The sequence below is a fragment of the Cnephaeus nilssonii genome (assembly GCF_951640355.1).
Source record: "Cnephaeus nilssonii genome assembly, chromosome: 4".
Classification (NCBI taxonomy): Eukaryota; Metazoa; Chordata; class Mammalia; order Chiroptera; family Vespertilionidae; genus Cnephaeus; species Cnephaeus nilssonii.
The window spans coordinates 46,199,419-46,215,639 of NC_137075.1; the positions used below are offsets into that span (position 1 = coordinate 46,199,419).

At 41.4% G+C, this 16,221-nt stretch overlaps 1 protein-coding gene across 1 annotated transcript in view; it reads left to right on the forward strand.

The window, feature by feature from the left end:
• Nucleotides 1-16,221, forward strand: part of TUBGCP4 (tubulin gamma complex component 4) — a 49,811-nt gene that overhangs the window by 10,782 nt on the left and 22,808 nt on the right. Inside the window, exons 3-5 of the mRNA XM_079769316.1 lie at nt 7,312-7,434; nt 7,820-7,873; nt 8,803-8,859. Of these exons, the coding sequence (XP_079625442.1) occupies nt 7,312-7,434; nt 7,820-7,873; nt 8,803-8,859 (234 nt within the window). The remainder of the gene's footprint in view (nt 1-7,311; nt 7,435-7,819; nt 7,874-8,802; nt 8,860-16,221) is intronic.

Below are 16,221 nucleotides of genomic sequence, written 5' to 3' on the forward strand. Positions count from 1 at the left end.
AAAACAAGATAAAGACACCACAAAAAAGAACTACAGGCCAATATCCTTGATGAACATAAATGCTAAAATCAACAAAATTCTAGCAAATCGGATCCAGCATTACATTAGAAAGATCATACACCATGATCAAGTGGGATTTCTTTCGGGGATGCAAGGATGGTACAATATTCGCAAATCAATAAATGTGATACATCACATAAACAAATTGAGAGACAAAGATCACATAATTATATCAATCGATGCAGAAAAAGCGTTTGACAAAAGCCAACACCCTTTATTTCTTTTTTAAAATTTCTTTATTGATTAAGGTATCACATATTTGTCCTTATCCCCCCATTCCCATCCCATACCCCTCCCCACACATGCCCCCACCCCCCTGTTGTCCTTAACCGCTGGTTAGGCTCATATGCTTGCACACAAGTCCTTTGGTTGATCTCTCCCCTTTACCCCCACCCTTCCCTACCCTCCCTCTGAGGCCCAACAGTCTGATCCATGCCTCCTTGTTTCTGGGTCTGTTCTTGTTCATCAGTCTATGTTGTTCATTATTTCCCCTAGATGAATTAGAAATACACTTATAAGAACCGAAAATGAGACAAGCAATAATGGTTATGGTGACAAGCAAATGAATCAGTCTGTAGTGAGTTTCTTTCTGGGCCAACAGTTCTTTTGAGACCCAATTTCAATGTCCAACAGTTCCTTATGTGTACATGTCAGCACTGACATTACAGTTCTGGATGGTGGACAAATGGTAGTAATGCAGGTCCGACTCTCTCTGGTTTGGTCCTGGGCAACCTGCAGTGATGCACAGCTGCTAACTGCTAGTATGGGAAGGCCACATCAGCGTCTTCCGTCTCTGGACTGCTTCTCTTCTGTCTTCATGGCTGGAGTAGTCCTGTCGATTCCTCTCTGTTGCTGGAATCCACATGGTCTCGGAGTTGTTTTCTGAAAATATACAAACATATTCTCGACCAAAAGTTAATAAAGGAATTTTTTCTATAAATTTGACTTGGGATCCTATTTCATTTTTTGCCCAAATGATTTTCCTCTGGCTTCTTTTGTCACCCTGTATGTTTTTCATGGGTGTCTTGCTTTTAGCCTTACAATTAATTTTCTAAAGTATTAATTTTCTAGCTGTAATTTACTTACAGGATATTTTTCCTTACATGATATTCCTCTACTATCCCCTCCTTTTTTGATTTAAATGTTAGGAGGGTTTTGAAAATTTTATAATGTAGTCTTGATGGCTTTTAAATTTTAATTTTTTGCACTATAATATTACTGTTTTAGGTTCATTACATGGTGCACAATTTTATCATGAGATGAAGTACCAATAAAAATTTTAGTTAACACTTTAGGAACACCTTTTTGTCCAGTACAATTAATTTTTCTAGAATATTCGCTTGTTTCAACTAGCCAATTTAAATTTGCCTGAAAACTTGACTACTATTTTACTGTCAAATTTATTACTCTAACAACAATCTTATTTTACCCTGTAAATATTGGTGGAAGGGATTATTTGCCTTCTTGAGTAGGTCCTGAGCATTCCTAGTGGTAGGCTGGATTTAGATATCGTAAACCCACTTCCCCACACCATGGGTACAAGTCAACTCAAACAATTCTTGTTGGAGTGAGAGGGCAGCTGCTGTCGGCCAAGTCTCTGTCGGTCATGTGGGTCCTGATCTGAGCTGGGCATGGGAAGCACGAAGCAGCCATGGGGGCAGGAGACCTTCCTCAGAAGGGGCTAGGGTTCAGGCCCCTGCAATGTTGGGGGGGGGGTGAGGGTCTGTGCCCCACCTCTGTTGATCCCCAAATTCTCTCCTGATGGTCCCTCTGCGACTGTGCCTGTCTTAGGTTGTTCCTTCCTTGAGGAATCTTACCCGTCTCTGGCTAACCAGCCATCCTCCGGGGCCAAGCAGGGTGATGTGAGGTTCAGTTTTGTCTCCTTGGTAGCCTATGCCCCTGTGGCCTCCGTGCCCAGCACCTGCCTTGTGATCCCCTCGCCTGCTGGCGGGGTGCCAACACCCTTTCTTGATAAAAACTCTCAGCAGAGTGGGAATAGAAGTATCATACCTCAACATAATAAAAGCATTATATGACAAACCTACAACCAACATCATACTCAACGGGCAAAAACTAAACCCATTTCCCCTAAGAACAGGAACAAGACAAGGATGCCCACTTTCACCACTCCTGTTCGATATAGTACTGGAAATGTTAACCATAGCGATCAGACAAGAAGAAGAAATAAAAGGCATCCAAATCGGAAAAGAAGAAGTAAAACTGTTCTTATTCATAGATGACATGATATTGTATATAGCAGTGATGGGCAACCTTTTGAGCTTGGTGTGTCAAACTTCGCCAAAAAACTGAGCATAACTCGGGTAGTGTGTCACTTTGAGGAAAAAACATTATTTCGGAAATGTTTCATCCTCGGCATGCGGCCGCCTCAGCGGCCACGTGTCATCAGAAATGGCTACGCGTGTCAGTGCTGACACGCATGTCATAGGTTCGCCATCACTGGTATATAGAAAGCCCCAAAGACTCCATCCAAAAACTACTAGACTTAATAAATGAATTTGGCAATATAGCAGGATACAAAATCAACACCCAGAAATCTATGGCTTTTTTATATACTAATAATGAACTCACAGAAAGATAAATGAAAAAAACAATCCCATTTACCATTGCAACAAAAAATTTAAGATACCTAGGAATAAACTTAACTAAGGAGGTAAAAGACCTGTACCCGGAAAACTACAGAACATTGAAAAAAGAGATAGAGGAAGACATAAACAAATGGAAGAACATACCCTGTTAATGGATTGGTAGAATCAACATCATTAAAATGTCCATACTACCCAAAGCAATCTATAGATTTAATGCAATCCCCATTAAAATACCAACAGCATATTTCACAGACCTAGAACAAACTCTCCAAAAATTCATCTGGAATAAAACACACACACACACACACACACACACACACACACAAAACAAAAAAACAAAAACAAAAACGAATAGCCGCAGCAATCCTGAGAAAGAAGACCAAAGTTGGAGGGATCGTAATACCAGATATCAAGCTATATTACAAAGCCACAGTTCTCAAAATTGCCTGGTACTGGCACAAGAACAGACATATAGACCAATGGAACAGAACAGAGAACCCAGAAATTGACCCAAGCCATTATGCTCAATTAATATTTGACAAAGGAGGCAAGAGCATACAATGGAGTCAAGACAGTCTCTTCAATAAATGGTGCTGGGAAAATTGGTCAGATACATGCAAAAAAAAATGAAACTAGACCACCAACTTACACCATACACAAAAATAAACTCAAAATGGTTAAAGGACTTAAACATAGGACAGGAAACCATAAAAATCTTAGAAGACTCCATAGGCAGCAAAATATCAGACATATGTTGTAGCAATATCTTTACCAATACAGCTCCTAGGGCAATGGAAACTAGGGAGAAAATGGGACTACATCAAAATAAAAAGCTTTTTCATAGCAAAAGAAACCATCAACAAAACAACAAGAAAGCCCACTGTATGGGAGAACATATTTGCAAATGTTATCACTGATAAAGGTTTAAACTCCAACATCTATAGGCAACTTATACAATTTAATAAAAGGAAGATAAATGATCCAATAAAAAAATGGGCAATGGACCTAAATAGAATCTTTTTGGAAGAAGACAGAAGGAAGGCCAAGAGACACATGAAAACATGCTCAAAGTCACTTACTATTCGAGAGATGCAAATCAAAACGACAATGTGGTACCATCTCACACCTGTCAGAATGGCTATTATCAACAAATCAACAAACGACAAGTGTTGGCGAGGATGCGGAGAAAAAGGAACCCTCGTGCACTGCTGGTGGGAATGCAGACTGGTGTAGCCACTGTGGAGAACAGTATGGAGTTTCCTCAAAAAACTAAAAATGGAACTCCCATTTGACCCAGTAATCCCACTCCTAGGAATATATCCTAAGAAATCAGAAACACCAATCATAAAGGATATATGCACCCCTATGTTCATAGCAGCACAATTTACCATAGCTAAGATTTGGAAACAGCCTAAGTGCCCATCAACAGATGACTGGATCAAAAAACTATGGTACATCTACACAATGGAATATTATGCTGCTATAATAAAGAAGGAACTTTTACCATTTGTAGCAGCATGGATGGAACTGGAGAGCATTATGCTAAGCAAAATAAGCCAGTTGGAGAAAGATAAATACCACATGATCTCACTCATATGTGGGATATAATGATCAACATAATCTGATGAACAAAAATGGATCCAGAGACAAGGAGGCACTGAGCAGACTGTCCAACCTCAGGGAGAAGGCAGGGGAAGGGGCGGGGGGGGGGGGGGGGGTGTTTAGAGATCAACCAAAGGACTTGTATGCATGCATATTAGCATAACCAATGGACACAGACACTGGGGTGGTGAGGGCTTGACCTCGGAGGTGGGAGTGGTGAGGGGGTTAATGGAGGAAAAATGGAGACATGTAATACTTTAAACAATAAAAAAATCAACAGAAGAATAACATTGTGTGAAATTCAAATTTCAGCCTCTTAAAGTTGTGGAACACAGAGAAAAAAAAAGACTCAACCAATGAATGCATAAATAAGTGGAGCAACAAATGGATGTTTCTCTCTCTTCCTCCCTCCCTCCCTCCTTCCCTCCCTCCCTCTTTTCCTTCCTTTCTCTCTATAATCAATCAGTCAATTAATAAATACTTTTTTAAAAAACTCCCTTTAAAGAAAGTATGCTCTCTGAGCCAGAGGGGAGCTGGCTTATAAGGACAGAAGTCCCTGACCCTGGTCCCTGATGGTCCATCTTCATGCAAATAACAGCTCTGAATCCTCACAATTCGATTGGCCCAAAAGGCACTGTCCTGATTGGTCAGAATAGAGCCACTCTGATTGGATAGGGAAAGCCTCAATTCTATTGGTTGAAATAGGATTCCAGGACCCTTTTGTAAGCCCTGGCTCAAATGGCGGAAATACAGTGCAGGTAGGCAGTTTAGCTCAGGCTTCCTTGGAAGTGCAGTTTGTGTGAGGCCCTTGTGCAGAAATGGCTGCTAGGTTCTGATTTTTGTTATTGTTGTTGTTTTTTAAATTTGAGCCCACTTAGTCACCAGGAGCCCTTCTTGTAGATGTCTTTTTTCCTAGGGGTTCACAGGTGGTAATCTGTGGGGCAAAGGAGTTGGAGGATAATGCCTTATGTTTTCAACTCTGGGACAGAGATTCTGGTTCACTTAAACTGAATTTATTGCAGAGAAAAGACATAAGCTAAACATGAGTTTAAAATCCAATCAATGCTAGTTTGGTTTGAGATCATATTAAGAGAGTACACTTAATTATCAAAGTTGGAATCTATACATATATTGATATAGATTAACTTTATATCTATATTAATATGCATTCTATTATATTAATTATATCACATTGACTATATTAAGACTTATATTAATTATATTATGAATATAATATAGCTGTACATTATTAATATTAAGAATTTGATTTTTTTGTATATAACACCTAAAAGAAAAAAAATCTGTTCTATATTCGTGTGACTCTGTGGGTTTCATCTTATATGATATGTGAATTCCTTCTTTCCCAGTTCTAAACATGGTGGTGGTATGTCTTTTTTTGGAAAAGTATACTCATTTTCTCTTTTATTTTGTAATAAATGAAGTCATTCAGTTATCTGGAATGACACAAGATCAAAACAAAATTGACTGGTTGCAAGCCAATCTGGTCTCTTTCACCCTGTGCCAATGCTGTTCTTAGAGCTGTGAACATTTACATCCAGGAACTACTAGTATCCTTTGCAGCATCCTCTGGCTACACTGTACCTTATAATCCCTGAGCCCAAGTTTCCTACCACATTTGTTGCCGAATTCTGCTCTTGTACCTACCACCACCAGAGTCTGATTACCCAAATTAGTACATAGCCATAGAGGCTCGTCATTGTGACCTCTAGTCAACTGTTAACCACAATTTCTCATATAAAACTATAGAAGGTCTTACAAAAAATTGCAGATTTCCTGAAAGACAAGCATATTTGTAAATAGCCTCTTAGTGAGAGTCTTATAACTCCCCATGTTGACTATCAGATTCATGTTCAGATGAGTTGCCATACTAGGGATGTTAGAACAGGATTGAGATCATTTTGCTTATTCAGTAAATACAGGGTGTCCCCCAAAAATGTATATACATTTTAACAGCTGATAGCTCAATTGATGTTACTTTCTTTTCAGATTTAACCTATTGGAATTAATAATTATTCAGAGTGTGTATACATTTTTGGGGACTCCCTGTATTTCTCTCTGTGTTCAAAGAACTGTGCTAGGAGCTAAAACACAAAGATGAATAAAATGTGGGACCTTGTTTCATGAAGCTTTTGGTCTAGTGACAAAAGTACAATTCCAGCACTAAATAAAGATGCTATGAAAGCAACAAAGGGGGAAGCTATTGACTCCCTGGGGGGAGTTAGGAATGGCTTTGTAGAGAAGAGATGCTTGAGTTGGATCCAGTAGGAAGAGTAGGTATTTTCCCAAAGATGAGTATACAGTCCTGGCCAGTGTGCTCAATGGTTAGAGTGTCAGCCTGCACACTGAAGGGTTCAATTCCCAATCAAGGGCATGTACCTAACTTGGAGGTTTGATCCCTAGCCCCGACCAGGGGTGCATATGGGAAGCAATCTCTCCCCCCCCCTCTCACTTTCCCTTCTATAATCTCTAAAAATCAATGGAAAAAATATCCTCTGGTGATGATTAACAAAAAGAAAAAAGATGAATATACAGTTATAAGTAGAACACATCCAAATTCACAGGACTAAGAAATAGAAGCAAGGCACATTTGGTGACCTGTGGGTAGTTTGGAAATGAGGATGTGAAGTTTAACACACACAGTAAAATAATTTTGCAGAGAGGTAAGGGCCAGAATGCAGAAGTCATTACATGCCATGTAGGGGAGTTTAAATATTCTGGACAGTGGTAAACCACCAAAAGGACTTAAGCTGGAATTTATAAGATTAAAATTGAGTTGTAGAAAAATCTCCACTAACAATATAGAGTACCACCTGGTTGTAACATCTGGGCTGCTTAGAAAATTAAAATACCACATTTTAAAAGGTCAGAACTCAAAATCTGTCTCTTCAGTTGGGCTTTCCTCTCGCTGAAGCACTTCTCTGATATGGAATTACTTAAGCAAAAACAATACCACTAATAAAGGGTAATGTCTTCGGGTTTCAGGGTCTGAGCTGAGAGTTGATTTCTCTTTGTTTGATTTCAGGATCACCATCCATCTCAGCAGGGCCAAGGTGGGTTACATGGAATCTATCTCAGGGCCTTCTGCACAGGTCTGGACTCTGTTTTGCAGCCTTATCGACAAGCACTGCTTGATTTGGAACAAGAGGTAAGAGAGGAGATATGGGAACAACGCCTCTGGGACAGAAGATTAGGGCATGTTTATGAATTTGAAATGCCTTTTGATATGGTCAGGTGGTCAGGAGTAAGCTATTTTCTACATGGCTGGAGAGTACAGTGTATTCTCCGTGATTGTCCAAGCCATGATCAAAATGGCGTGCAGCTCATGGCAAAGGTTCCTGAGTAAGAAGAGCCCTAGCTTTGATTTTATTATCACCTGAAAAATCAGAATTAATAATCTTCTATAAAGCATCAATTCTCAATAGCCTAAAACTAACACTAAGCCCATTCTTAGATTTCATTCTAGTTTTCATAGGTCAAAGAGATTTGAGATATTTTGTATGGAGCTCTAATTACAGTGTTTCTTGTTGCAGTTCCTGGCTGACCCCCATCTCTCCATATCACATGTCAATTACTCCTTAGATCAGGTATGCTGCTCAAATAACAAAATGCCTTGGAATCTGTTGATATTGTTAAAATAATCCAACTTGTGAAATTTTTTGAGAACTTTTTTAAAAATATTTTTTTTATTGATTTTTTTTTTTTTTTTTACAGAGAGGAAGGGAGAAGGATAGAGAGTTAGAAACATCGTTTGAGAGAGAGAAACATCGATTCAGCTGCCTTCTGCACACCCCCTACTGGGGATGTGCCCGAAACCTAGGTACATGCCCTTGACCGGAATCGAAACTAGGACCCTTCAGTCCGCAGGCCGACGCTCTATCCACTGAGCCAAACCGGTTAGGGCTTTTGAGAACTTTTTTCCTTCTGGATTAAAATAGCCCAACATTTTATATTTTGTATGCTTTCCTAGATCAGAACTGCTTGAAAGCTCCAAATTTAGTTAAAACTTAATGTCTGATATTAATGCTCTAAATTGACCTCAATATTAACAGTTTTGCTAGTCTCAGAAATAGAAATTGCTTCTATCTGCCATTCTCTTTCTATCTGCCACCAACCCCATATCAAGTTGCCTTAAGATATTGGATCTTGCCCTAGCCAGTTTGGCTCAGTGGATAGAGCATCAGCCTGGGGACTGAAAGGTCCCAGATTAGATTTCCTTAAAATGGTTGCAGGCTCAATCCCAGCCCTTGCTGGGGCGCATGCAGTAGGCAATCAATGTATCGATGTTTCTTTCTGTCTCTCCCCTCCCTTCCACTCTCTCTAAAAGTCAATGGAAAAATATCCTTGGGTGAGGATTAACAAAAATATAAAAAATAAAAAAGATATTGGATCCTGGCTGCTCTATGGTATTGCCATCTTTGTTAAGTGGGATTATTTAGAAACAAAAGCATTTCCTGAAGTAATTTTTTTCCTTGTATTTGATTATAAACCCGCCTAATTTTTCTCTACTTTGCAGTTTCAACTCCTTTTTCCCTCTGTGATGGTTGTAGTCGAACAAATTAAAAGTCAAAAGGTGAGAACTATTCTTTTTCCTTTTGCTCCAGTAAGCACCAAGTAAATATTCTTAATTAATTTTGCCTTACATTCTTTGTTGAAGACTCTAGATTTTAGTAGTTTGTATGTATGTATGTATGTAACAATATCTGCTTGGGTATTATGCTAAGTGTCAGGAATGCAAAAATAAAATATGATCTTACCCCTAAGTACCTTCTGGTCCAGACGTGGGGAAAATGTTAATAGACATACTCAAGAATGCTGTTGAATAAGAGAATAATGCTATGAATATTTGGAGGTGGGAGCTTTTTGCACTAAGGATTTAAAATTGTTGTTAAGGAGAAGCTAAAAGTTAATTCTTAGAAAAAAAGAAGGCAATAGTTTCTTGTTAGGGTGTTGGCAGTTTTATGAAAATTAGGCCATTGGGTAAAACCCACATGCTTATTACTTATTAAATATGCCTATTCTTATCACAAGTTTTCATCAAGTGCACTGAAAAGTTAGGGTTCCCAATGTCAGGAGAATGTCTTTTTTAGGCAACATCAATAATTCTAAAGAGATTTCACATTAGAAGAATTTACAAATGGATTAAATATGTTTATTTAGCTCATTCATGTTTTTAAGCTGTTATATTTGTGCCTTGTCTTATTAGGAGTGCTCACCTTGGTGAATATAACTAGTTAGCCAGTTAATTTGCCCAGTTTCTACTTCATTTTTTCACCTTGTGAGTACAGAAATTTATATTTTGCTGCATTCACTCTGTGCTAGCAAAGCCAGTAGGGGAGGTGCTCTTTGGTCTTTCAAAGCTGATTGCCCTCATCATATAACATCAAGCTTTTATTGTGCACTTGCTGTGTACCAGGCACTGTGCTAAGTACTTCACATACATTCAGTCCTCTAAGGGGTCAAATAGGTTAAGGAACTGTCTGGGGTCACACAGATGGTAGGAAATGGTAGAGCTGGACTATAAGCCCACATCTGTCTGACTCCAAAGACTATGACCTTCTGCACTCTACTAATCTATCTCCCAAATTGGAGGGCACCTTCTCAGTGCCTGGATTTAGTGTAAGGATTCCCTGTCTAGCTGCACATTTCAGTTGACTTCCAGCTTCCATTGGCCACAGGAAGGAGAGAGGAAAATGAGCAGAGGGATTACAGATGGGCGAACCTTCCTTCCTGCCAAGGGGGTGGTAGAGAAGCTAGTGTGCTATGGCTCTACCCAGTGAAAAACGGAGGTGGTCAAGAACATGGGCTGGAGGTGAGATGGGATGATTGCAGACAAGCAAAAGGGATCCTTTTAGAATGATGGAAATGTTATGAAAGTGGATTATGGTTATTGGTTGCACAATGCTCTAAATTTACTAAAAATTGTTGAATAGTATACTTAAAATGGGTGAATATTATGTTATGTAAATTATTCATCAATAAAGCAGGTTTTTTTTTAAGAGAAAGCCAGAGGGCATAGAAAGAGGGAGCAGATTTTTAGAAAAGTGTATACTTTATAAGTAGTATAAATTAGGCCTTAATCTGAAAGAGATTTCTTAACCTCTTTGCTTGGAATTACAACTAAATGTTTCTGGTTTCTCTAGTGCAGTACTTCTCAAAATTCATTGTGCATTATAATCACCTGAAGCAAATTGTTAAAACCAGGTTGCTGGGCCCTACCCCAGAGAGTCTGATTCAGGAGGCCTGGAGTAGAGCCCAAGAATTAGCATTTCTTGTAAGTTCCTAGGTGATGCTGCTGCTCCTTGAGGTGGGGCCAAATGGAGAGGGGTAGGGAGGCTGTAGAATCCATACTTAGAGAATAACTATTATGATATTCTGATTTATAATAAGAAATACATATTTGGTCTTCATATTGTTTGTTGTGCCGTGCTCAGCACAGCCAGGGGTGAACCTGGGGGGACGGGGGGAGTGAAGGATTAAAGAAGACAGACAAGAGAATAAAGCTGGGGCTAGGTGGGACATTGCTCTTGGATGGAGAGACAGTGCCACAACCTGCAAGCTGAGTCTTTATTTTATAGCCAGATTCCACGAGGCAAAGTAAGGGCGTGGTCAAGATATTTACAATGTTCTCCTGGGTTTCGAATCTACTCAATTATACCGTATTTTGCAGCGTATAAGATGACTGGGCGTATAGAAGATTTTCCTGGGTTAAAAAGTCGTCTTATACGCCGGAAAATACGGTATGCACCTGAACTCTATCAAGCTTTGTTTTGGTAGCACTTGCTGCACCTCCCACAGCCTATATTACTTAGCCACGTGGGACCACAGGTTCAGACCATAAGGTAAAGCTTACAACTATAGCCTTTGGCTATAATTGTGCTGGGAGGGCTTTGCCCTCCAAGCTGGGACTTGCACGTGGCTTTGCCACGAGAGGACCATGCCCTCTCATTAGTCCAAGGCTTGAACCTGTCCAAATGCTATAGCCGCTCTCCACAGTTTGTGGCACAAAGCTCCTAAAACCCTTGAAATTTCCTAAGTGATAAAGGTGTCTTTTTTTTTAATTTAATAAATCTTTATTGTCCATATTATTACAATTGTTTCACCTTTTTCCCCCCATAGCTCCCCTCCACCCGGTTCCCACCCCACCCTCTGCCCTTACCTCCCCACCACTGTCCTCATCCATAGGTGTACGATTTTAGTCCAGTTTCTTCACGTACCCCCCATACCCCTTTCCCCCTGAGAATTATCAATCCACTCCCATTCTATGCCCCTGATTCTATTATATTCACCAGTTTATTCTGTTCATCTGATTTTTAATTCACTTGATTTTTAGATTCACTTGTTGATAGATATGTATTTGTTGTTCATAATTTTTCTTTACTTTTTTCTTCTTCTTCCTCTTCTTAAAGAATACCTTTCAGCATTTCATATAATACTGGTTTGGTGGTGATGAACTCCTTTAGCTTTTTCTTGTCTGTGAAGCTCTTTATCTGACCTTCAATTCTGAATGATAGCTTTGCTGGGTAGAGTAATCTTAGTTGTAGGATCTTGCTATTCATCACTTTGAATATTTCTTGCCACTCCTGTCTGGCCTGCATAGTTTCTGTTGAGAAATCAGCTGACAATCGTATGGGTGCTCCCTTGTAGGTAATTAACTGTTTTTCTCTTGCAGCTTTTAATATTCTCTCTTTGTCTTTTGCTCTTGGCATTTTAATTATGATGTGTCTTGGTGTGGTCCTCTTTGGATTCCTTTTGTTTGGGGTTCTGTGCGCTTCCTGAACTTGTAAGCCTAGGTGGGGGAAGTTTTCAGTCATTATTTCTTCAAATAGGTTTTCAGTATCTTCCTCTCTCTCTTCTTCTGGCACCCACATAATTCTGATGTTGGTACGCTTGAAGTTGTCCCAGAGGCTTCTTACACTATCTTCAACTTTTTGGATTCTTTTTTCTTTTTCTTTTCCAGTTGGGTGTTTTTTGCTTCTTTGTATTTCAAATCTTTGACTTGATTCTTGCGTTCCTCTAGTCTGCTGTTGGGTCTCTGTATAATATTTTTTATTTCAGTCAGTGTATGTTTAATTTCTAGTTGGTCCTTTTTCATATCCTCGAGGGTCTCATTAAATTTATTGGCCTTTTCTAGGAAATCCTTGAAAAACCTTATAACCGTGGTTTTGAACTCTATATCCTATTGTTTTCCTCCATTTCTTTCGTTTGTGATCTGTTTCTTTGTCTCCGCATTTTCGCTGCTTCCCTGAGTTGGTAGGGTGGCTTTGTGTGCTAGGTGTCCTATATGGACCAGTGGGTCGGCCTCCCCGTTACCTGAGGTGGACACTCTTGGTGCACCCCTTTGTGGACTGTGTGTACAGTTTTGTTGTAGTTAAGTCTTGATTGTTGTTGGTGTCACTGGGAGGCCAATTGGCTGTGAGGACCCGCTGTGTCTATAATGGAAGAACTCCTGCGCTAGAAACACGCTTATGGGGTAGGACTTGGTTCAGTGGGGCTTTGGTGCTCACTGAGTCTGCCTCTTGAATGTGTTACTTATGGATGTGAGTAGTTGAAATCTGGTGTCGTCTCACACCGACCACTAGATACCCTAGTTTCTGGATCTCCAATGGGGTGCAGGTCAGCTACTGTCTGAGGCCACCCAACAGGAGCTACTGCGAGAACTACAGTTTTCTCCTCTTTGCTTGGGTTTTGGAGGTTTGGGAGCTGTCTGACCAGAGCTGCAATTTGTTAGGTTAAGCTGCAATAGGGTAGGCCATTTATATGCAAAAGCCACTGCATGGAGCTTGGGTGGGTTTGTAGATTGTGAGGGGCAGAGTCTCAGGGCATCACTAGGCTAGAGTGTGACAAACGGTGATGGTTGCCAGTCAGCCTTCTCTGCATTTCCTTGTTTCCAAGTCCCTGCGTCTCACGCCCCAGCGCAGTAAACAGTGATTGCTGGACGCACCTCTGCAAGAAAGTCACCCTCACTTTCCTACCCAATGGCCGACAGTCCAGCTTCTCCCCGGAGGAGTTTGGGTCCCCAGCGTCTCCCCATAAACTGGATTTCAGAGTGATTGGGAGCTTGTCTCCCTTTGGGCTGAAAAAAAGGAGCACACCCAGTCGCCCACCACCAGCCCGATTTTCGCGCCTCCGTACCTCAGCTTTTCAGTGCTTGTGCACATCTCAATGCTCTTTTCTCTTTCCTTCTAGTTGTAGAACTTCCACTCAGCCAGCTTTCCCGTGGTTCTGGGTGATAGATGTTTTGTCTTTTAGTTGTAGTTTTGAAATTGTTGTGCGAGGCAGCAGCTTAGGTGTTTACCTATGCCGCCATCTTGGTTTCTCCTAAAGGTGTCTTGATATTCATAAGAAACCCCTATCAACCTCACCTGAGTTGTTGTTTTAAATTGTATATTTTTTTTAATCCTCACCTGAGATTTTTTCTATTGATTTCTAGAGAAAGTAGAAGGGAGGAAGGGGGAGGAGAGAAAGAGAGAGAGAGAGAAACTTTGGTGTGAGAGAGACACATTGATTGGCTGCCTCCTGCACATGCCCCTACCAGGGCCTGGGAAACTACAACCAAGGTACACGCCCTTGACCAGAAATTGACCCTTTGGTCTTCAGACCAACACTCTAACCACTGAGCAAAGGTTGATTGTTTTTGTTGGGTTTTAAAAAATATTAATAAACTAGAGGGCCAGTGCACGAAATTCATGCACGGGGCGGTGGGGGGAGTGTCCCTCAGCCTGGCCTGTACACTCTCCAACGGGATCCCTCTCGCAACGCAATCCAGAACCACTGGCTCCTAACGACTCCCTGCCTGCCTGATGCCCCGAACTGCTCCCCTGCCAGCCTGATGGACCTAACTGCTCTCCCCTGCTGGCCTGATCCCTCTAACTGCTCTCCCCTCCTGGCCTGATCGCCCTAACTGCCTATCTGCTCTCCCCTCCTGGCCTGATCCCTCTAACTGCCTATCTGTACTCCTCTCCTGGCCTGATACCCCTAACTGCCTATCTGTACTCCTCTCCTGGCCTGATCCCCCTAACTGCCTATCTGCTCTCCCCTCCTGGCCTGATCCCTCTAACTGCCTATCTGTACTCCTCTCCTGGCCTGATACCCCTAACTGCCTATCTGTACTCCTCTCCTGGCCTGATCCCCCTAACTGCCTATCTGCCACCTTTTCCCTTCTCCCTTCTCACAGGGTGCTGACATTCTCCCTTTTCCTGCAGCGCAGGCCTTCTCACCTTCTCCCTGCTGCCTTCTCCCACAGCACCAGCCTTCTCACCATCTCCCACGGCGCCGCCTTCTCCCTTCTGCCTTCTCCCTTCTGCCTTCTCCCGTGGCCTGCTGATCAGCCAGTCGTTACTGTGACGGTGTCCTGACTAATTTGCATATTACCCTATTATAAGTATAGATTACCCTATTATAAGTATAGATTGATTGGGATGTCATTGGTCAACATGAACATATAGGTTTCAGGGTGGGTTTCTAAGTTATAAGATCTGTATATTGCACTGTGTGCCCACCACCCAAAGTCAAACTTCTCCTTTCACCTTATATTAGGTCCTCCTTCTTTCCCCACCCCCTCCCCTCTAGCAACCACCACACTGCTGTTTGTGTTCATGAGTTTCACTTTTATATCCCACATATGAATGAAATCACATGTTTCTTAGCTTTTTCTGATTAACTTATTTCACTTAGCGTAATGTTCTCAAGGTCCATCCATGTTGTTGCAAATGGCACTATGTCATCCTTTCTTATGGCTGAAGAGTATTCCATGTGTATGTACCACATCTTCTTTATCCAGTCCTCTATCACAGGGCACTTGGGTTGTTTCCATGTCTTAGCCACTGTAAATAATGCTGCGGTGAAAATAGGGGTGCATATATCTTTGCAAATACATGATTTCGAGTTTTTCGGGTATATACCCAGGAGAGGGGATTGCTGGGTCATATGGTAGCTCTATTCTTAATTTTTTGAGGAATCGCCAGACTGCTTTCCATAGTGGTTGTACCAGTCTACAATCCCACCAGCAGTGAATGAGGGTTCTCTTTTTTCCACAACCTTTCCAACACTTGTTATTGCTTGTCTTGTTGATAATGGCCACTTGAACAGGCTCACCTGCGTTGTTAATGAGGTGACTTTTGCACAGCACTTAAGGATACGGGCTGGTTGCCAGGGGAACCAACCATGTGATTAGAGAGTTGGAACTTTCAGTCCCACACCCAACCTTTGGGGAGTGGGGGCGGGGAGAGCCTGGAAATTGAGCTCAGTCACCTGTGCCTGATGATTTAATCAATGGTGCCTGTGTGATGAAGCCTCCATAAAAACCCAAAAGGACAGGATTCTGAAACCATCCAGGTTGGTGAACCAGAACGATTCCACGTGCCACCATGCAGGGCCCAAACTCCCTGGGGACAGACGCTCCTTTGTTTGGAACCTCATCCTATGTATCTCCATCTGGCTGTTGACTCATATCCTTTCATATCCTTGGTAAAAAGGATATGACTAGCTGGTATTTTTCACATCAAGGTCCTTTCATATCCTGTAATCTAGTGAATAACTGGGTTTCCTTAGCTCTGTGAGGCACTCTAGCAGATTCATTGAGCCCAAGGAGGGGGTCATGGGAACTTCTGATGTATAGCCAGTTAAAAGCACAGCAACAACCTGGGCTTGTGATTGGCTTCTGAAATGGAGGGTGGTCTTATGGGACTGAGCCCTTAATCTGTGGAGTCTAATGCCATCTCAGGGTAGAGTCAGAATAAAGTAAAAATGTAGGACACCCCAGCTGGTGTCTGAGAATTGCTTGGTAGTGTGGGGAAAACCCCACACACCATTGGAATTGTAGTCAGAATCGAACTATACCTGGATCTTATGATCAAGTTATCCCCATTCTCTACTCGATTATACCCTCTGGATTGAATATAGAATATGAGTTTGTGCTGCATGAACTACTGAA